Here is a 22,110-nt window from a genome sequence, read left to right as displayed (position 1 = left end):
CTATGACAACACTGCATAGCAACCACTTTTGTTGTCATGAGCGTCCGCACATGAAGGGCCTTGGTTAGCCGCAACCGTTAGCTAGCAAGTAGTTTAAAACAGCAGCTAAAGAAACCGTTGAAGTAGTTTATTTACATAAAACAATGGACTTCAATACATTATACTATTCCTGGGAGCTCGTTGCCGGAAGTGGACAGACTTTAAGTCTTGAACAGAGGGTCGCTCTGCAGACATCTCTGGTCATCCTGCAGAAGAACTACAAATTCAGTCGAGTCCTGTTTTGGGGGAAGATACTGGGCATAAAGGAGGATTATTTCATCGCTCAGGGGAGGGGAGAAGATGAGATGCAGGACAAAAAGAACCTCTACAGGTAAGTTCAAGCCTCAACTGTGATTCTTGAGGGAGAATCAATTATGGACCCTTAACTAGAAATCAATGGCCTTACTCCCTGTTTGCGTTATCTCTAGCCTCAACTGCATAGACTGGTTCCTGCTCCCCACCACGACAGACTCCATGATCCAGGAAGTGTCCACAGCTGCGAAGGGTCGATTCATAGGAGATCCCTCGCATATGTACGAGCATGTTGAGCTCCGCAGGCAAGGAGAGAGTGATGAGGAAACGGTGGTGGTAAGTATGATCGACTCTCTGTAGCTGTAAGTTAGCAGAGCTGAAATATCAAGCTGTCAGTTTGCAAGACTCAAGACAAACTGCTTCCAATTCAAATGTTGATATAGTGTTCAGCAGCACTACATCACATCAAATTTGTCCTGTAGGTTTTTCGAAAATACAAATCATCCATCTACTGTTATCTGAAGACAAATATTATAGCAGAGCATTATGCAGTTGACCAATTACTAAAGCCAAAACAAGGATGGATGTGGGACCAAAATTAACAGTGAAAAAGAAAACAAAACTGTAGACAGTGTCCTTCTTGTGCCAACAGATATAGTAAGACTCACAGTCTGAGGTCAGCATTTTCTGCAGCAAGCAAGAGTTTTTATTCATGAAGATTTAGTGCAAAAAAAACCAAAAACTGATGTATTTTTCTTGGCTGAAACCAATGCTAGACATGAAATTCTAGCCCAGTGATGGACTGTAATTGGTTTCAGATCAAAGTCAGAGAGGAGAGCAGGCTGGCAGTGACGGTACAACAGATCGATGAGGAAGTGTCTGTGGTACCACGTGGCGCGTTCATCAAGAGTTCACATGGACTTGTCAAGATCAACCGCAGCTTTGGTGGTAAATATATATCAGTCTGTGTGTGTGTGGGCCTGTGTGCAGTGTCATCATAAGTGTGAGTGACCCTGAAGTGTTTCATAAAGCATCAGATTTAATATTTGTTTTAATTGGAACAATACCATAATAAACATTTGGGGAAATATTTCACAACACTCCTCAATATGCATGTTCCCAGAATATTTTGACATCATCCTCCTGTATATTTGCTCCATCATTGCTGTGATACAGTTTGAATTACGTGTCAGTTATGTGTGTTGCTCCTCAGGGCTGTCTGACTCAGAGGCAATGAAGCTTGACAACTACCTTCACTTCAGTGAACCAAAGAATCTGAAGAAGAGATCCATCCTGGAAAAGGGCGACTTGAACCCAGCCATCGACTTCCTGGATGTATTGACTGACGACATTCCTAAAGGTGAATCCACAGAGTTGTCTTATGTCGTCCAGTTGTTTCATCACATATAAACAAATGTCATATTTTGCAAGATTTGTTGCAACTATTGAAGCAGCCCAATAGCCAGTGTAAGCGTTCACATTGTACTTTTCTGCAAACCACAGATAAGTTTAATGTCTTTATGTTGGAACTACGATTTTTCTGTCCGAACCCGAAAGAATCTAACGGAGTAGTAACCAAGAGCTACCCAAACTTGATAGGGGTTCCTTTTTTTCACATCTGAACCCGACTTAAACCCAACGCACCTAATGTAAGCTGAAGCACTGCGTTTGCGTTACCCTATAACTCAGTTGTTACAGTTTGCCCATTTACCAAGATTACAGACAAGTACAGTGTAGATGATTGTGGAGGGGCACAAAGATGTATACCCCCCCCCCCAAAATATGAAATTCAAGGCCATAAGTACTTCACAGCAAGGTGAATATGATATGACACATATTGTAGAAATGTCAATATGGTCATTTTAATAAAAACATGACTGTGCATTGCAGAAACTTAACTGCCAATATTATGTTTTGGTGAGGGACTGATTGTAGTAAATGAACACTTAACAATTTTTTTTTTATCTTACTATCATTGAGCTCTACGAGGTAATAAATGCAGTAAATCACACCAGTTCAAAAAGGTTAAACCTACTGGAGCCATTAACACACAGTTGTTATGAGTATGCACACGTGTTTATGAGGCTTTCACAATTTCAGTGAATCAAAGTCAATTTTTTTCTCACTGTTCTGTCCCAGCTGCCATGCTACATTACAGCCTGATGAGGTGTGATTTTAGCACAGATGATTATGTTGATTCAGCTGACTGAAAGTCAACTAGGGTTTCTCCCAAGTGAGAACAACTGAATCATTTTACCACTGAAATGATTGAATTAATTCCTGAAAACCTCTGATGTCAGCCTACCAGAAGTGTTCTGGGAATATGTTGGAAGAATTCCCCTTTTACTTTGCCCGTCATTAAGTTTTTTTTTGTTTTGTTTTTGTTTTTTTTTTTAATGCAGCAGTCTCTGTTGGATTAGACATATCTGGGATCTTGAATTCTGGGCCCACCAGAGGGAAACTACGGATAAATCTAATTCCGTCTTTTTCCCATGAAACTGAGAAAGATCAAAACAAAAGAGAAACCTAGAGAAGATGGGAAGAGTAAATGTGACTCATGTTACTACTGGAAAAAAGTAACAATATAAGTGGTTCAGCCAGCTTTAGCTAATTTACAAGCAATAAGTACTGATAATCAGTACATTTGTCTGACAACTTTAGTTACTTTACAATATTACAAGTTGTCATACCTGTTCTGTCTATAAAAAGCATTTATCTCCAAATTTGGGGATCTTTTTTTCCATGTGCTTTTTTTTCTGATAAACTAAAGCATGTGTTATGTGTTTCTTTGTGGGTTGAGAAAATTCTGCTACTTCTTGAAGGGTAACTCCACCAATTTGACACATTAAAGTGTGTCAACAGGTCGTGGGGAGTTCTACTGCATATGTGAAAGTAGCACAAAACTATATGGCGCTCCAGAGAAAGCTGTGTGTAATCTGATAAATTGCCTTCAGTCTGTAGCAATTTATGGTAATGTATGCACCAGGTTTTTGAAAGCAGTCCACTGGTTTAGCATTGCATTCCTCATATACAGTTAAATAACAAATGATCAAAATTGATATAGAGGAACCAGAGATATCACTTTTCTTTTCCTCTACGCATTCTTCTTCATTTTCAAGACCTGTCAGCGCACTTGAACACCTTGGATTGGCTGGATGCATCATAACAAAGCTGAACACAAGTTGTTTTTTAGTTGTTTTTATGACATCATGAAAAAGAACGGTTGTTTTTTTTGGAGGTGTGAGGTTCTCAAGGAGAGCGGCGCCACAAACATATGTTACAGAATATGATGCATTGCTGTAGATAAAATACATTGTCAGGGAACTCTTTAATTCCCAGTGACTACTTTTACATACACTTAAAAGATGTCTTGATGGCTGATAATACTGGTATTATACCATTAAGTTACATTTTCAGTGCAGGACTTTTACTTATTGTAGTATTGTGGACAGGCATTCAAAATGTTACGACACTGAACTTGCAGAGACTTGCTTTCTCCAGTTTGTTTTTTTTCCTTAATTTTTTATTGTCAGTCAAATACTTGATTGCGTGCGAGTAGCTGAAAGCATGACATAATGAGGAAGAGTCTCTTATGTTTGCTTCTCCCAAATCTGGAGGGAGAAAGAGACATTTTCTAGGGAACACTCTTACACATGTTGGAAAAATGAAACCCAGGAGGCAAACAATAAACACTTGCTTATTTTGAGAAATAATAATGTGAAAATTGACGCGTTTAGCGTTAACTTGGTTGCTGAGCTGGATGTCCTCAAGCCAACAGTGACTGTAGATCAAGTGAGGCCCTGGGCTTCCAAGTGTATGTGTTTGAAAGGGAGAAAAACAGTTTAGCGCCCGTAACCAAACATGCAACAACAGATGTCTGATTTAAGAGGGCTTCCACATGTGTATATGTTTGTGTGTGTTCCTCGAGTTGATGCGGATGTCGGCGGTGTCATCGCTGCAGCGGACATTACACAGCTGTCTCAACGCCACACTCGCTGCAGCCGTCTGAATGGCAGATCACGAGTTTGCCAAAAAGGAGAAAGGGCTTTTTTAAAAAAAATAAATAAATAAAATTAAGGGGACTCTGGGGGAAATGCGGTATGAGGTATCTGCGCCAAAAGACAGGTGCTTTCCTCAGAGACCCTGAGTTGGGCTCGCCCTCTTTTCCACAACAATCCTGCGAACTGTTTGCAACTCCTGATTTACAGCTTTAGGGTTCTCCTCCTGCAGCAGCACACCATATGTTGTACACTGGATACCGAAGTTCAAGTCAGTTTTGCTCTTAGTTGGATCACAACAAAGGTGATGCAACAACTGTGTAATTTTCCACAATAATCTCCCTTTTCAGTAAAAGAAGGGCTTCATGTTTGCATAGTGGCAGATCCAATTCTTGTTCTCAATTCCCCAGGTCTGCATGGTCGCACCCTAACATATTGAGAAACAGGTTTAAACTGTACATATCAAAAGCACAAAGGGTTGATTTATTGGAGTATCCCATGGCTGCTTCTAGCATGTGAACAGTATAATGTTCTTGGACTTGAAAAGAAAGATTAAAGCAGCTTTGATTTCAGTTCAGCTCAGAGAACAAGACGTGACAGACTCCTGCGTTTAATATCACTTGTTTACAGAAAGTCTTCTTTGTTTGTGTGTAGGGTCATGGAGTCTTCAGCGTGAATGTGCCGGCAGAGTGTGCGTGCTTCGCAGCCTGTTTTGGCTGGGCCTGACCTCCTACCATGTGCCAATGACGCCACAGCACGGTTACATCTACATCGGGGATGGGACCAAGAATCTAGACCTTCCTTTCATGCTATGAAAAGCGACATCTTACACTCCTTTCACTCAACAAATTCTTATTTCTTCTTTAACCACATTAAACTTCAAAATGTATTAAATGCAAACATTCTGCTGGACTTCACGTTTGTCTTATCTTAAAACAAATAAACTAAAGAGGTCCAGTCATGCTGTTTTTGTTCCATTTAGTCCTCGTCCACACACACACGTTGAGAGCATTTTATTTGCACATCTGTGTTGCCTTGAGTATACACAGTCAACATACCACCTACTTTGACACTTTAACATTTACCCAGCTGATGCTCACATTAAGTTGCCGCAGAGTTCACTTCAAGGGCTTTTGGAGAGAGAATGGATGGTTGTGGGTGGGGCTGAGCATGATTCATTATCAATGTGACGTAGCTTTATAAACACAAGGTAGTATAAATACAGATGGATGAAGCTTTTAGGCCCATTCCCAGGGCAGTGTGACAGAAGTCTTGGATATAAAAAGGGCCCACCCACTCTGGTGCAGTTACTGCACCGATTCGTCAGACTTCCTGTCCTTCAGTGTTTTAAGTAAAGGGGCTTGACGCTGTAGCGCACATTGTCTTTCAGTGCCGGGTCGCCAACAGGCATGCGCCTCTTATTCCACTTCAGTCCAGTTTTATAGATGGGTCTCACGGAGTCAATGGACCAGCGGGTCAGGTATCTGCACAACACACAGCACAAGTGGATGATTCAGTTAAATACGTTGCACAGAGATGGGTGCTAAAGATTGATACATAATGGTGACAGGCAGACAAACAAGCAGACACATGAATACATTACCGGTTTAGTTGGGGCTTGGGCCTCTTTGGGACATGGCCCTCTGGAAGTTTGGGTTTGTGGTCAGGCAGCAGACCTTCAACACAGAAAAACACGAGTCATGTTTGTGTACTTCATTTAAAACAGCCCTTCAGGAGTAAAGCAGGTGCAACAGGAGAATTTGCTGGGTTCTATTGGTGCCATATATTCAATTTCACACACATTTGTTAAGGCAGGCTGTCCATGTAGCCCATTAACGAAAGTTAGTTAAAAATATAAGAGGAACGTCAATTTCTAATTTCTTTTTCACAGAATAAATCAAGCACCCCAAATGACCCATATACATTTAGGCCTTTCCTCAAATTCACAAACTTTCAAGGATATCAAGGACCCGTGCGAATATTGTTGAAATCTGCAAAAATCTTGCGATGATATTAACATCAGTAATAGCCCATATTAGGCTGGGTGGAGATTTAAAACCAGGAGCAGGCAGCAGCACTGACCTTCTCTGTGGGCCATCTGCACACAGATGGCAATCTTGCGATGTTCCTCCAAACAGAGACCGGTGATCTTCCTGGGCAACATCCCTCCATCAGACCGGATGAACTGACTGAGCAACAAGACATCCTGCAGGACGGAAGATAAACAAAATAATGAGAAAGAAAACTGCTGATACACCTTCCATAACACCTCAGATGATTGGGTCATTGCATGCTTGTGTATGCTTACCGTGTAGTTGTATTTGTGCTGCAGGTTCCACCTGTAGATGGGACACTTGGCTGTGGGGTTTGGAGGCTGTGGTGCTGCTGGAATGTCCAGTATTTGTCCCTCAAGCTTAAAGACAATTCATATGACTGCTGTCAGTACAAGCATAAGCTTGTCAGGTATTACTTTATATTTACATATACATTAAGCCTTTTGAATCGTAAGTTCTTCTCTCCCACTACCCTGTGTTGAGTCTCTCCGTTGGAAAACAAAGTGAAAACCTGTGTTGCTCTCTGGGATTCTATGATGCCGTCTTAACCTTAAACCTGCACATTCAAAATCTAAATGTTGTGTAAAATGTCTCCGACCTGAAAGGCTCAACTATAAAGACTTCATAAATGGATTTAAGACAAACTCTGACAGCGCAGAGCATCTTTTATGTTACAAAATGTGTGTGTGTTTTTTTAAAGGGGTAATGTTATGGTTTGGGCTTTTAATTTGTTTCTTAAAATAACCTGACGTAATATAATGCATGACCGAGACATTAGGAGCATGGAAAATAAATCATACACACATATACAGTGTACCCAGCCTGTAAAGTTTTATTAAAATACCCAGTTAATATCTTGTTGTATTGTGTTTTTGACCATTGTCATTGTCACAACAATAGTCTTATTAAAAAGAAAATACTGGAAATGAACCATAAAAACTGAAAGTAGGCTACAATACTAACAAACATATGGCTTTACATACCGTTGTTGTTTTACTGTCTTTCTTCTCCACCACTGTAAAACATACATTAAATGATATTAGGTTTAATTCATAAATATTACTATTTTTTCATCAGTAACCCAACTGTTGGCTGTGTAGTCTTCATAATTATGCATTTTCACATGTCACAAATTATCTTTTGAACTGACAATCATATTTAAAATTCATGTTGCAAACCAGACACGATAAAACACTTTTTTTTGTCTCTCTACAGTCATTATCAAACAACCACAACAACAAGTTATTCTGGAGAAGAAAAAGTAGTGTGTGCCTTCAGCTCTCGACACTAAATAATCTGTATCTGTACAGTTACATTTATCAAATAAATGTCATGTTGAGGAAGTCTCGAAAAGCAGAAAAATGGAAATACTCAAGTAAATTACCTGAGTTCATTCCATCACTGGTAGATTTTAACACAGAGGGTTTAATGTTTTTACTATAAATAAATATCCACCTAAATATCAGTTTTCAGTCTCCTTAATATCAATAGGTCCTGAAAAAGCCACATCAGTCAACACCATATATTACCCGTCACATACACGCTGTATCCTATAAAATCAGGCATCACATCCTGCACAGAAATGTGAAACATTTAGATAAACAGACTACAAACTTCGTCACATTTGGAGTAAGAGGAATAAAAAAAAAACCATGACACTTAATGAATGAACCTTCAGACAGGGACCTGCTACACTCTTTACTCTTCTATGTCACAACACACCAAATGCATGTAGCGTGGTTTCAGGTCAACAGCTGGCTATGTGTTGACATGACTTCATCATATTTGTTGTTGCAGTTTTCATCGTAGGAACATGCTCAGCGGTGGTCTTAGAGACTCAAAGATGAAATAACCCCTGCGAACGTGTTGTTATTACGTTGACATGCTAGCTAGCTAGCTTAGCTCTTCTAGCATCGCCGGGTTAAAATCTTAGCTTCTGCGGGGAAGTCTCACCTTGGCGGATCCCCCGGCTCTGAACGGTTAAAGCCGGCAGCTGCGGGACAATTATCCGCTGTTGAACCTTCACCATGGGACGCGTGGCACCAACTTTTAAGCCCGCAAACGAGGTCCACACAGACCTCAGCATACTGCGGGCTGCCATGTTTAATTCCTGACCTTCGTCTTCGTCTTTTCCTGTGCGGTAGTCTCGCGAGAACAGACAGCGACACCCCCGGTGAATAGCTGTCATTACATCGATGTTGAGCGAAGACCAGGGAGAAGGAGGTTAAACAAGTAAATAAATCAGCTTGAATAGCCCTCATATCCGCGTGTGACTGATGGTTGTTTGTGTTTAATGTACTGGCTTGATAAATATGGCTGCACGGCCAGGAGGAAATTCCTTTTTCAAGACCAGATAAAGGCTTTATGATCCTTTCATCAAAAGCTTTCCCTCACAGGACAAAAACATATTATGAGCCAAGATGGAGATCTAATTAATTACAAATACATACAAAACAAATAGCAGCACATTATCAAACATAATTAATCACAAGGCGGGGGGAAAGCCAGGGGAGAAAGGAAGGAATGGCGTGTTGAGATGGATTTAAGGCCAGGGAGAGAGCAGAGGAAGAGATGACAGTGATATCCAGATCAACTAGAGAGTCCTCAGAGATATCAGCGTAAAAAACAAGAATGTATTTGTCTACAAGGGAGGTTTAAACATAACATGCGAGTGCATAGGAAAATAAATCCTGCAGTCTATACGATAAACTGCAGCATGTAGGCTCTCTTTGGATCCTACAGAAGCTTTAATCCCTGTTCTGCTTTTGTTTAGATGCTCAGAGTTCACGACAAAGGGTCCCTGTTCATGCCTGTGCTGATACCACGCTCATCAGATGAAGGTACGAGAGGCACCTGGAGGAGCAGTGTAGGAACACGCCAGACTTTTGTTGCAAAATACAGAAGATACAGGTAGATCCTCGGTGCCCAGATAAAGAGCGACTCAGAGAAGATAAAGTGTTCAGATGTTCGATAGTGTTGTCGAGGGGAACACAGTGCCATTGTCCGCTTGTCATGTTTTTGTTTGCCTTTTTTTGTTGCAGGATTTATCTCATGACTTCATCTGTATGCAAAGAGGCGGCCTTAGGAAAGCCGATGCAGACTGTAATAATGGAAGACAACAGGAAAGTCCTTTCTTAGAAACAGAGAAATAAGTTAATGTAACTTTTTTCTTGTGCAAATTAATTTTTGTATGATAAATTGAAGCATAGCCGTCATAAAACGTATGGCCTCCCTTTGTAGGAATATTTTATCCTCAGTGTGACTCAATTTTCCAAACAAAAAACATATAAAACACTAAGCTGGCCTTGAGCTTTTATGGGGTTTTCCTCCTCTGAGAGAGGTCGAAATGTCACAACAAACGACAAACCTCAAACGGCCCACGAGGTCATTTGACCACAAGCAGTGCTATGGAGTATTGTTTTTCATAGGTGGGGCTCTGTTTTCTTTAGTGTATTTTGTATGTGCACAAGGATGCACAGGAATAAGCTCAAGTACTCAGGGGTTTGGATAGATTCATCCTAATGGTTGACAGCTGGTGGCAAGGAGGAAGAACACAGTTTGTGTTTGACCATAGACAAGTTATAGCTTAAACATATCCATATGAATTAAATGGGTTATCATAGTTGTTTATTTTCAAATATTTGGCCATTTAATAACAGATCTATGTTATTGACGTCCAGACAGAGTGAAGGTTCCAGGTATTTGGATGCAAAGAACAACTTCAATGTGACACACAGTAGACGTTAAAGGGGGTCATCAGGTTATGTAAGTGGACTCGAGAACGTGCATCAAGTCACATCCTTTGGAAAATCCAGTCCTTCGCAAAAAAAAAAAAATCCACATTTCAGCAGCATTAAGGAACTTCAGTAAATCATCGGCAGCCCTCTATGGACAACTGAGAGGTACGGTTACATAGAGCCCCTTTAAGTTTCTCTCGTAACAACTTTCCAAGCGCTGTGTGACCTAAGAATGACTCTTGTGTGTCTCTTCAGCTGGTTAATTGTGAATGGGGCTTAGTAAATACGAGTAGGACACGCCAGGAGCATGCTCACCACCGTGGTTGTTTAGTTTCACAGCCAAAAATGTGAACGATCTCTCAAAATGCCAGTCGAAACCGTGGAGCCTTAAAGAGCTGCGCACTGAGATGCAAATGGTCCTCTGCATTCGTCTCGTCTTCAGAGCGGAGAGTAGATAGATAGAGATTACCGTCACCCACCGCCACAAAGGGAGTATTGTCTAAGTGATCAGGTCCCTTCGTCAAGGACACTTAAGTAGTCACATTCCTTAAGTGAAGCCCAAAAAATGGCATTTAAAGTGTCTGGCCACCTCCTCACAGGCTTTGATATTCAAATGAAACATGGCCCTGTACAAACAGGCGCCTCAGCCGAGGAAGAGGGGGGGAGAGTAAATCAGATAGGATTTCCCTCAGATGAAAAGAGCTCGCCTGACATTTTCACAGCGAGCGCTGAGGGACACTGAAGCAATGTTGGTTCGATGTCATGGTGGGAAGTTATTGCTATGTGGAAAAGGTTAGCGTTTTCACCCCTGCTTCCCGGGACAAACTGCTAAAACGCAGCATGGAGCGAGCAGAAGAGCTGAGAGTGGAGCGAAGATGAGTGGGCACGGTCACATCACACAAAAACAAATCCAACCCCATCCCGCCGCATTCCCCTTTTATTGTCACACTGGTCAGTTTGTTTTGCCTTTAATGTTTTGGTGAAGGCTGGAGGGCCCCCGTCGACAGCGTCTGCTAAAGAGTCTAAACACAGAAAAAAAAAAAAAATCCTGCGAGAGGGCCATAACAGCAACAGCGTGGGATCGGAGGAGCAGAATTCGAGTTGGTACCTTTAATCAAAATCGCTGAATTACACAATCTGACTTTTGAAGACTTCTCTCAGTGAGAACCGAGAGTTTTTCGACAGAACGCCTCATTCCCATGCTGATGGAATGTGTGGATTTGCTGCCATCCAAATTGATGGGCACAGTCTGGTATGCAATTAAGGCATAGCTGTCACTAAGAGGCTTTCCTGGGTGATTAACTTGTAAGGGCTGTTGCATCCAAGGAAGTCAACTGAACACAATTAGGCTATTTCAAGGGAACGGGTTTGGTTAAAGCCCCCCGCTGCTCGTGAGATGAGGTGAGGAGGAAGACGCTTGCCAAAGCAGACAGCTGGAAACTGAGACGCAGGTTTCACTGACCAGTGGAGCTTGATCTTAAGAGTGATATCCAATGCAATTTGTTGCTCTGATGTCGGGTAGAGCTTTCTCGCAAGTGACATGAATCTTCATCCATCCAAGTACCAACGACCGCCTCCCAACCCCCCCTCCTCACCACCAACACCACCTCCTCTGTTTCTCAGTCCTCTCACTCGCTGCCCTTCCCCTCACTTATTTGGGTGTACGTGCTGAATGGCACCGGCTTCTTCAACCAATTCACCGCTCTTTGAAGAGCCTCTTATCCCAGTTTTCTCCTCCGCTTGGCCGTCTGACAGTGCCAGCTTCTGTCCTCCTCTCTCTCTCGCTCACTGCACATACAAACTCGGCACGCCGGAAAACACACGTACACACACGTAAACACACGCTCATCTGCATCTGCCTTTCTCATGTGCACACTTCATCTCCGCAGTGCTGGAAGGAAAAAAGAAATGAACTTAAGGACTTTAATTAACATGTGCTTTCTATTTGCTGCTTTATACTTACGCAGCTTCAATTCAGAACTATTTAAAGACTGAATATACAACAAGGAACTTTAGTGGTTATTGAATTTCAGTTTGAAAACCAAAAATCAAATTAAAAGAGAAATGGTAACACTTTACAATCAAATACACAAATATGTGAGTAGTTACTGAGGAGCGAGTAAGGATAAAATAAGGAACAGTTAGATAGTTAATTAATTAATCAATAGTTGATTTCTGAATAACAGATTTTAGGATTATATACTAGATATTGATGAGTTACTGGAGAACAGACTGCAAGACACTATATTAATGAATCATTAGGTAAAGATTAGGTCATTAAAAACTGTGAATCAACATCCTGACCACTTTATTCATGAGTTATTTCTGATAACTGAGTCATTAAGTACTAATTACTTAATCATTACTTACTCTTTTTCCTGGGCGTTCACAATTGTTTTCTTTTAATTACAGACCAGAGACATGATATATATTTATCACAATAAAATAATAATATATTTTTGTATATGTGAATGATAATGCTTTTGGACATTTTTACTTAACTTAAAACTTAAAAGACATTTACTAACATTGTTTTACTACACTGTGTTTTGCTTCTTCTTCTTAAGTACTTCTCTCTCTCTCACTACCGAGTCAGAACCATTTTCATGCAGCTTGCATTGCCTGTGATGCAAAAGCTCCTTGGCTCCTGACTGGTCCTCTTCAAATGTTTGAAAACATTTTGTACTCTCTTTCTTCTTGCCGGGATGCAGTTTTTGTCTTATTTTGGAACTGGTGCTGCACCTCCTGAGGTTCAATCTCCTTCAGCTGAGTTGTGTTTGTCTGACCTTTTAAAGGGTCGCCCCCAGTGGCCAGGAACAGGGAAGTCAATGAAAGCGAGGGAGGGGGAGTCTGAGCAGACTGAGGAGACGACTGACAGCTAAAAGTCTGACCAGGGATCGTTTTCACTCCATCTGTTTTAGATAAAAGAATCACGTTTCACCTGTAGGAACAACAACAGGCACGTGAAATGATTCATATGGGCTCTGAAGGATATTTTAATGTGATACATGGCTATCATGCTGTGTTGATTTATGCAGCACTGCCCAGATCAGTTTCCCACCATGGCTGCCTCTGCTCTTAACTTCCTCCGAGTGCATGTTGTCATGACGCCTGCAGCGGCATTCCCACGCACAGCAGATGGTTTCCAGTCAGACTGCCGTCCCATTTTACCAAACGACTGTCCACAGGCGATCATGTGACTTATGAGGTGACCATTTATATTATAGGAGCTATCAATTTTTATTACTTGAATTGCTGTTTGTTCATCGCTTGAATCTCCACTCTGCTCTGATTGGTCAGCTCACACACGCCTGAGCCAGCACTGCAAACAGCAACAGAGCAGCTGTGCTAAATCAAATCTTCCATGCCAAATTGTCCACTAAGTGTAAAATTAATGCAAAGGTGTGACATGGTGACATAGTATGATGTCATAAAGTCACAGAAGTAAAGTTACCCAGTGTGTGTAAGAGCTTGACTGGAGCTTTTCTGAGTAATAAAAGTTGTTATGCTGTAAAATCTGAAAAAGTGATATTACTTCACATCAGTAATACTGATGTAATCGGTGACTTTTTTTTTTTTTTTTAAAAAGAAGTCACTTTTAAGATGTACAGTGTTGCAAGCTGCTTTAAGACTATTTCCATTATTTCTGTGGGAAAAGCCTGCTTCAACATGACAGTCTGACCCAAACCTTTGCTACTTTTGGCTCAATAGCTTCTTTTTTTTTTTCTACCTTCAAACTATTTTTTATTTGTGAGATCTGTTGCCATGGCGCTGCTTGAGTAAACTGTTTGTAACTAAACAAACCAGGGCTCTTGGCTTGATGTTGACTGGAGCTACTTCTAACCAGGTCACATCGTGCTGGATTTAGTTTTTTTTTTTGTCTACTAATGTCTGTGGAGAATACGTTCTGTTGACATTTCCATGTTAAAGTCTCATGCTCGTTTCACCAGCGCACATTTCATCACTGCCACGCTTATCTCGGTGTGTGCCATTGTGTGAGATTCACGTCAAACTCCATTGTGAAATCTGTCAGTTTGCTCTAATGCTCCTGTGCTTATCACGTAACTTAACATACTTGCACTGCTTACAATCTTTATAGACCGCAGTACACACTGGGGTTTGGAGCATGTTTTAAAGTATATTTTCTATTAAAATAATGTTGCGTTTAAGGCCGTTTTTTAATGCCGCTCACCAGTGGGTTGTCAAAAAGGTCACAAGTTGTGCGGGTTCAACATATGATGATGTTTTCTCTGGCAGACGAGAGTATCTGGCTGCGCTGCACCTCGTCTTTATGTGAACCACACCTGGCTTGTAAAATAAAATTTAAAAAAAGAACTTGCTGTTACACCAGGTCACCTCGGCACTTTCCTCACCCTCATTAGTCTGTCTTCTACTCTCAAAACTGAAACTGGGGTGAAGTATTGAATAGTATAGTATGCACAGCTAAGTGTCAGAGAGGTGGAGCCCAGCAGGGGGCAGTGGTGATTGTCAGGTGCAGCTTCGCTCGACTGACACTGGCTGGCTGCTTCTGGAGCAGTCAGCCAGTCAGTCAGTCAGTCAGCCAGTCAGTCAGTCAGAGAGACCTTGAGGATTAAATGATAAAACTGGATCTTATCCGGGACACTAGACTTTCTTTTCATCTGATAGGGCAGATGAGGCTGTAGTCATTTATAAACCATCCTGAACGACAAATATAGAATAAACTTTACTAATAAGGAATTAAATGTCTCTAATCTACAACTGGCTAAGATAGTTAACAACTTTCCCTCCACACGATGTGTTCTCACAAAAAAAACCCTCTTGCTCCACTGAGACATGTTATGTGGGCTCCCTGATGGGGTACATGATCTTTGTCCCTTGTTCTCTTCCTTTCCCAGTTGGGGGTCTTTCATGGAAACAACTTGAAACCGTCTTTTTTCCCCCCTATTTTTACTACCCTCTTTTTGTTGCATTTTTAACACCATGTCCAATACATCTTGTCCCCTGAATGAGAATGTAAAAAGCCTTACTCTGTGTGTGTGTGTGTGTGTGTGTGTGTGTGTGTGTGTGTGTGTGTCCGGTCTGCCATGCCACGGCTAGAAGGAGTCAGTACAGTGAACGGCCATCAGTCAAGAGTTTTTCTCCAGTCTTTATGCATCGGGGCTTAATTAGGAGACATTTTCTCGACACAAAGAGACATGATGCAACAAAAGAGTGGACGTTGAAAAGGAGCAAAACCTGAAGCCCTTCCATCGCCTATTCATTCGCATGTTTAAGGACTGGGCAGTCAAACACAAGCCAAACTCTCCAGTAAAATTCCATCGCGGGGCGAACACAGGTCTGAAGAGTCAGAAAGGAAGAGCTTCTTTTTTTTTTTTTTTTCGAAAGAACTGCTTTGTCACCAAGTAAAGTGCTCTCACATGTACACACTTTTCCATTCACAGGAAAAACTGATATTTAAAGTAGAACTTTTTTTTTTAGCCTGGTGGCATTTTTCAGTTTTCAGGAAATTCGCCACTATGAACCACATTGTGAATCAGGCATTTATGACGTAAGATGACTACACGTTGAATAGATGTTTATTTCCCAGAAGTCTCTTGCGTGAGTTGCTGTTAAGACGTCATCTTCAAGACGCATGACTGAGAGGAAGTGAATATGGAAAAACTGTGCATGGACTGCAGGGTGGACATGACCCTCCCATTTGGAAAAAAAATACTTGTCCCGCTCAGTATTTCCTTTTTAAACACACCTATGTAGTTTCAAATCAAATCACAGGTCACTCTTTAATCTAGCAAGGGTGAGCTGATGACAGTAACATTAACCAGTTTGTGTTTGCAGGGAATGAGAAGCTGAGCTGGCAGAGTGACTTAGTGCTTGTCACCATTTTCATGCTCAAATAAAAGTTGACAAGCTGGCAAGAGTTGCTGAAAATCAGCCGCCAGACGCCTTTTGTTCATAGCGTCTAATGAGAACTGGATACAGCGTTGGAGGCAGTGGCCCGTGCATTATGAAAGCTGCTCAAAAGCGCGTGAAGCCCAAAAAAGTTTGATTTCCTGGGTATAAAATTACCTGGATCTTCCCAATCGAACAACTTTCTAACTGCGGCCAAATGTTATTGGACTAAATGGATTATGATAGTAAAAAAAGGTCATATTGCAGCAGGTTTGTGACGCTCAAAAAAAACCCAAAACACATCCACAGTTTTAAAGTGTCTTCTTTCACAATGTAAACGTATTGAAAAAAAATCTTTTGGGGTCCCAGTGCATCAAGTGACATTGTCACTACTTGGTTTGACCAATATACAAATTGCATCAAAGCCTGGCGCTCGTCCTCAGAGCTCGCTTCTTGGTCCACCGCCGCTCACATGACTTTCACCTTGCAGGTCGTATCAGTCCGTCAAGTGGAACCCTTGACTGCTCAGGCGGCGACACGCCTGGAAACCTGGACAAGTACAGTATGTTCAAGTTCAGTGATGTAAACCATTAAAACCTGTATCTGTGATGTAATGTAAAAGCAAGTAAAGTCATACAGTCAGTGGAGTGACCTCGATATCTTGCTAACATTAGCCACCGTGAGATACTGCTAAGCCCTCATGAAGAACGACTGCAGCTGAGTGTACTTGCTGGATTGTGAAAAACGTGTGTTTTATTACTTCTGAAATCAACTTTTGATTCGTTACAGGCAGACTGTGTCATTTCTTTGTTCAGCACTGAGATGTTCTGGATTCATCGGCTGAAAAAAACAAACAGACAGAAAACTACACCGAGATGGGTGCATTTATTTGCAGTGTGTCAGTACTCCACGCAGTTAAACCCCTTTAACGGCGTGTTTGGCTCTAAATTAGAGACAAGGCTTGTGTATCTTGGACGTATTTTGAAGTGGTGAGCATTGTCAGGGGTTGTGTTGGTCAACCTCGACTGTAGATCACTTATTATTGACTTTTACCCACGACACGCTTGTCCTCTGAGGTCATCCAGCTGTTTCTAATATCTTAAATTGATCTGGCTGTTTGACCATGTGCTGTATATTTTATCATTCATGTCGGGTTGCTCTATTGGGTTTTGCTACTGGCACTGGTTCTGCAGACCAAGTCGTCCTGAACGCCCGGGCCTTCTGCCACCTTGGATCAGCTGTTGCGCGGCTTTTCTATATGGTATTTTATGACTGATTATCTGCTATTTTCTCTTTTTGGCAATGAGGAAAGTGAAAGGCAAACTTTTTTCACACCTTTAAAATTTTTCCTGGCAGTTGTTTTTATGTGGTCTTAGGTCGTAGAGCGTTAAAAATCTGTCTGAGTTAGAAGTTAATATGTGTATTCCCATTAAGGCGAGGCAAGCAAGGGAAAAAGAAAAAACCTGGAATCGCAACAAGTCAATGTTATGATGAAGAAATCCCCCGCAGCTCACGAGAATCGCAGTGACGATAAAAGAAATCTTTGGGATCTCGCTCAGCACCCATGACCTGTGAATGGACACGGAGGACTTGCATCAGTGAGCTTTAAAGTGTCAACAGTGTGAAACATTGTAAAATCTAATTAGATCTGATTGGATAACTCATTTCACCCTCGGCCCACAGTGCTGACCGCGGAGATTCAGAGGAGCGGCCTTCCTTCTCCCCCCGCTGAAACGCTTGTTTAGAAAACCTGTCCAACTGGCAAGAGCCCATTTACAAACGTGGGATGTTTTCTCTTTGTTGTGGGAAAGCTGAATGGTCCCGAGCGCCGGGAGCTCACAGGAGACCGTCATCGGGGCTGTGATGGCGGAAGAAAAGAAAGGGATTAAAGAGGAGAGCGAACAGCAAGGAAACACAAAAAACACAGTGGAGGACCGACAAGAACAAACATAAAGTCCTCTCAGCTGATTTGAGTCTTTTTATGTTTGATAAACACCCTGTTGTCAGAGTCTCCCCATATGGACGATCAGGGACAAAATGACCACAAAAGCATCAAAGACTCTGGTCCCTCATGTCCCCTATATTTGATCAGAGTGTCACAGGCGCTTTCATGTGTGTGACCCCACAGCTGTTTGAGAGATAGGGGATTTAGCAGGGTTAATCAGGGTAATCTCTTAAATATAATGCTGTTTTTATGCCAAAATTAGTGCATGTATACTGTTTTTGGATATAAGGTAAGGTGAGGCAAGCCAAATAGAATAGGTGATCGACTCCTTTCAACCCTTCCGGAAGACGAATGTGCCTCTCAATGTCACAAATGTGCTGGATAACTGGAAACAGAAGAGCGGTTACTTCTTAATATATTTTCCTTACGTCTCTGTTTAAAACCCAACTTCTGCTGAACGATGTTTGAGACCGATGGGAACCTTTTGACCAAAGTTGGCAAGAATTTCAACCAGCTTCATTGCATTGTGCTGAAACAAGGGCAAAAATTAGCATGTCCACCTAAATGCTATGTTCTTTACACTCTGAGTTTTAGCCGATAAATGCACGTGACTGCTGCAGAGTCACTGGACTTGAGAATAAATGCAGATTATAACTTCTCTCACCGATGACAAAAGCCAGACGCTGGAGGTGTTAATGTGCTTTTTGGCCGGTGTGAAAGGGGTGTAAGCAATGTCAGTGCTGATCAGTAAAGTGAGCTTATTATGAAAATATGAATGTCATATCACTGCTGTAACACCTGGGCTGGATCACACAAACAAACTGACAACCACGCGACATGCAAACATCAGTATGATAACATCAGAGGGCAAACATGCTAACTGTGTAAAATGCCGACAGAGCATTACGGTCTGAAAAGTGACCAGCAAGGGGTGACTCCACCGGTTTCAAAAAGAAGGCTGATTATGTGTAAGGTTATGAGAAAACGATGATTTTTTTTATTACTTCTGTGAGCAGTTCATTTTTACTTTTAGACTTAACCACACAATAGGCCAAGGCTGAAAGAAATGAAGAAAATTTTGGGTCAGGCAAATGGATTTTTTTTTTTTTTTTACCAAATGGTGGTGCTAGATGTAAAGTTGAGGCATCACTTCTTCCTATGCTGGACTTGGATGTGTGTACCAAATTTCAAGCCAATCCATCCAGTAGTGGTTGAGACATATAAAGCGAAACCCAAACTCAAAACTCACAAACCCTAACTGAGGCACTAGAGGAATAGTGAGTGGATCGCCATCACCAGTCGGTCTCATCACCTTTGAATCGTGAACGTCAGAACAAAATGTTGCACAGATCCACCTGGTAGACATTCAGATATTTAACTGGATGGGTGAAAAAGGCTGAATGTTGCTACAGGTTAAAGTCAGTGGATCTCCAAAGTCAGCAAGTTTAATCTTATAGGGACCATGAATTCAGCCAGTGGGGATCACTAAATAAAGAACTAGTGGGAAAAATATGAAAGCAGATTTCGATTGAATCATTGCTCTTGAGTTTGAACAATCGTTTGCTGGCAAAGTTTAATCTCAGGACGTCTCCATGTCCGTGTTCAGGATGGGTTTCTCCTAAAAAAAGCTCCTTGGCTGCATCTGGATCATGTCAGGGCTTCACTCCCTTCATGAACAATGAGTTTCCATTTTTAAATACAGATAGGTCTTCGGAGCATCTCGTCTCCAGAGAGAATTTCATTTTGACAGATTTATAAATCTCAACCGAAAGCTTATTATATGAAAAAATGTTTTATCATAGATACTTCTCAGCTGTAAATAATGGTTTGCCGTTGCTGTACAATTTGTTTTCATCCTCCCGGAGCGAATGCCTTTGGTTTATCTGACTTACACAGCAGTGCACGTATTATGTACAGTACATTTTCCATGATACTGATTGAGGAGCTCTTATACATACATACATTGACCACTCCACCTGTTTGACGTTAGGGAGATCTGTCTGTTGTTGTTGTAAGTGTTCTGCAGGATTCAATCACCACTGGAGCTCATCTACTGCTGATCCGCAGGAAATCTGCAGATATTTGATCTGAGGAAGATCCCTTTGAAAGTCCAGAAAGAGCTTGTGCCTGTGCTCCACGCGGAACCAAAAATTAAATGAAAGCTGGACAAAAGCCATGCCAACTAACTAACAACTTTAAGAGACGGTAACTAAACACTAAGTACTTTTGTATGTACATAAAAGGGCGGATTTCTTTAAGTTTAAGCTTACATTCTTGTGGACTCAATAATGGGTCAATTTTCTGTAGTTTTCTTGGCTTAAATATCAGAATTAGTTGGAGAAAGGATTCAGAAACATGTGTGTGATTTATCTAATCTAAGCTTTGAGATGACAAAAATAAGATGCCAATGTAACTCAAGGCATAGTTCGACATTTTGAGAAATACAGATGGTTAAATTGATACCACTCTCATGTCTAGTGTGAGGGAGTTGTGTGATGAATCAGGCACTTTATGGCTCCAACCATCCATCTATTGTGGTAACAGCAGATCCGTATTAGGTCTCTCACAGCCAACTTTATAGCTCTAAGCTCCAGAAATTGGTGAAACACAGATATAATTGATTCTGTACAGTAAAACATTTCTCATGAAGTGAAAAACTTCAAACATACACAAACAACACCTTCTTGGTGGAGGTTGTAACGGCACACAATGGCGAAAATGTGCACATAATGACAAAAAGCGTCACTAACACTGCAACATCTGCATGGTAAGTTACAGCCAGCAGCTGGTCAGCTTAGTTTAGCCAAGCACAAAGACTGGAAATGGGCCTGGCTCCTTCCAGTGGTTAAAAAGTATCTACCTAACCCATCACCAAATCTACAAGAAGTTGCCGGTTCTGCATGACTCCTCATACCCAAATGACTAAATTGGTCGGTTGCCAGTGATTACCCCAAACTACGTGAATCACCGTTTCCCAAAAAAACACGACTGTTGCATGACCAGCAACAGTCATGCCTTCACCGTTCGGTTGCTGTTTGGTTGAGTGTTGGCCAGAGAACTTCTTGATTAGGCTGCGGTTCATTCTGAGAATTTTGTTGTTACACTCAGCTGTGATCATGCGTACGTACGTGACCCAAGTCAGGTTAAGTATGAGACGGAGCTCAACCAACTCAAGCATTCACTTTTGGTTTCACAGTGAACACTCGGGTCAAAGTTCTGTGCTTGTTAAAACCAGCTGTCCGCCTCATCCTCCTCCATATGTGGACTTTGAGTTCTTTATACGACTTCACTTGACTTCCTCCTTTGCTGCCATAATAATTATGAAGCGGCCACTTAACAGGAAACATTGTTATTTTTACACGTTTTTTTTTTTCTTCCATATTTCGCAAACTCAAGTTAATTAGTACACATTCGAAGTGCTGGTGTATCTTGTCACTTTTTGACACAGGTTTGCTCTTTCCTCCTTTTGCCACAGTCTATATACTAAGCTAAGCTAACTCACTGCAAACACCGGCAACATATTCACTAAACAAACATGAGAATGGTATCAGTCTTCTCACATTTTAAGGCAACAAAGCCAATAAGCGCATTTCCTCAAATGTCAAGCTTTTGGAGACAGACAGACAACCATTTTTAACGCATTTATGATTATCCCAGCTTTGCACTCATTTCTTGATTCAGGAGACTTTTTAACCGGCAAAGATTAATCATCCACTGCAATTTGACAGCAATGATGACTACCTGGACCCTCGTATACATCTCAGTCCAAAGAACTCCCTCCCTGCAGCAGAAATGTGGCTCTGATTATCGGAGCTGTACGTTTGAATGAGTTGCAGGGAGGCAGCGTAATGCGAAACAGATCTACTATGTCTTTAACACAATAGGCCACACTTGCGAGGAAGACATACCTTTGTCATCATCCAGAAAATCATGTTAAACTCCTGCGCTCTGGGCTGTGAACACCGCTGTTCAAATCCAGATAGCAGACAGGAGTCTCTGAGGACACAGACAGTATTACCTGCCTGCCGAACGAGATTCTTTTCCCTGAAGTAATATCTGCTTAGCCCGAGGCGACGGAGCGTTCGCTGACAGGAGGTATAGAGTTTGCATGCCACCAGTAATAGGATAGTCCACCATCATTAAACTCATGCACTGTCAAAATATTTGCAACTCTATTAGAAGTAAGTGAAGGGCTCTATAGTGCTTTTGGTGGG

General features: G+C 41.5%; 2 protein-coding genes and 1 long non-coding RNA gene across 3 annotated transcripts; 1 reads left to right on the top strand and 2 right to left on the bottom strand.

Annotated features, from left to right (window-relative positions):
* Positions 1-5,250, top strand: rsph9 (radial spoke head component 9). The gene is made up of 5 exons (XM_037087191.1): positions 1-370; positions 468-627; positions 1,110-1,239; positions 1,505-1,651; positions 4,944-5,250. The coding sequence occupies exons 1-5, from the start codon at positions 144-146 to the stop codon at positions 5,102-5,104; spliced, it is 825 nt and encodes a 274-aa protein (XP_036943086.1). The 5' UTR covers positions 1-143; the 3' UTR covers positions 5,105-5,250.
* Positions 5,251-5,287: 37 nt separating this feature from the next.
* Positions 5,288-8,508, bottom strand: mrps18a (mitochondrial ribosomal protein S18A). The gene is made up of 6 exons (XM_037087192.1): positions 8,297-8,508; positions 7,327-7,358; positions 6,598-6,702; positions 6,372-6,495; positions 5,893-5,965; positions 5,288-5,773 (listed from the first exon to the last, which is right to left on the bottom strand). Exons 1-6 carry the CDS (start codon positions 8,442-8,444, stop codon positions 5,629-5,631), a joined length of 627 nt encoding a protein of 208 aa, XP_036943087.1. The 5' UTR covers positions 8,445-8,508; the 3' UTR covers positions 5,288-5,628.
* Positions 8,509-16,280: 7,772 nt separating this feature from the next.
* On the bottom strand, positions 16,281-20,028 carry LOC119012605. The gene is made up of 4 exons (XR_005072529.1): positions 19,859-20,028; positions 17,622-17,809; positions 17,415-17,520; positions 16,281-16,500 (listed from the first exon to the last, which is right to left on the bottom strand). It is a non-coding gene; the product is annotated as an uncharacterized LOC119012605 (long non-coding RNA).
* Positions 20,029-22,110: the final 2,082 nt, after the last annotated feature.

Source organism: Acanthopagrus latus, chromosome 22 (genome assembly GCF_904848185.1).
Source record: "Acanthopagrus latus isolate v.2019 chromosome 22, fAcaLat1.1, whole genome shotgun sequence".
NCBI lineage: Eukaryota > Metazoa > Chordata > Actinopteri > Spariformes > Sparidae > Acanthopagrus > Acanthopagrus latus.
The sequence above is the reverse complement of the archived record's forward strand: the minus strand, read 5'-3'. Positions and strand labels throughout refer to the sequence as shown.

Excerpts from the sequence above, each read along its gene's own strand:
- mrps18a (XM_037087192.1), bottom strand. The coding sequence starts at position 8,444 with ATGGCAGCCCGCAGTATGCTGAGGTCTGTGTGGACCTCGTTTGCGGGC. Across the intron at positions 5,966-6,371 it reads GCAGATGGCCCACAGAGAAG|GTCTGCTGCCTGACCACAAA; the intron begins GTCAGTGCTGCT and ends TCTGTGTTGAAG. Across the intron at positions 5,774-5,892 it reads CCCAAGCCCCAACTAAACCG|ATACCTGACCCGCTGGTCCA; the intron begins GTAATGTATTCA and ends TGTGTTGTGCAG.
- rsph9 (XM_037087191.1), top strand. The coding sequence starts at position 144 with ATGGACTTCAATACATTATACTATTCCTGGGAGCTCGTTGCCGGAAGT. Across the intron at positions 371-467 it reads GACAAAAAGAACCTCTACAG|CCTCAACTGCATAGACTGGT; the intron begins GTAAGTTCAAGC and ends CGTTATCTCTAG. Across the intron at positions 1,652-4,943 it reads GACTGACGACATTCCTAAAG|GGTCATGGAGTCTTCAGCGT; the intron begins GTGAATCCACAG and ends GTTTGTGTGTAG.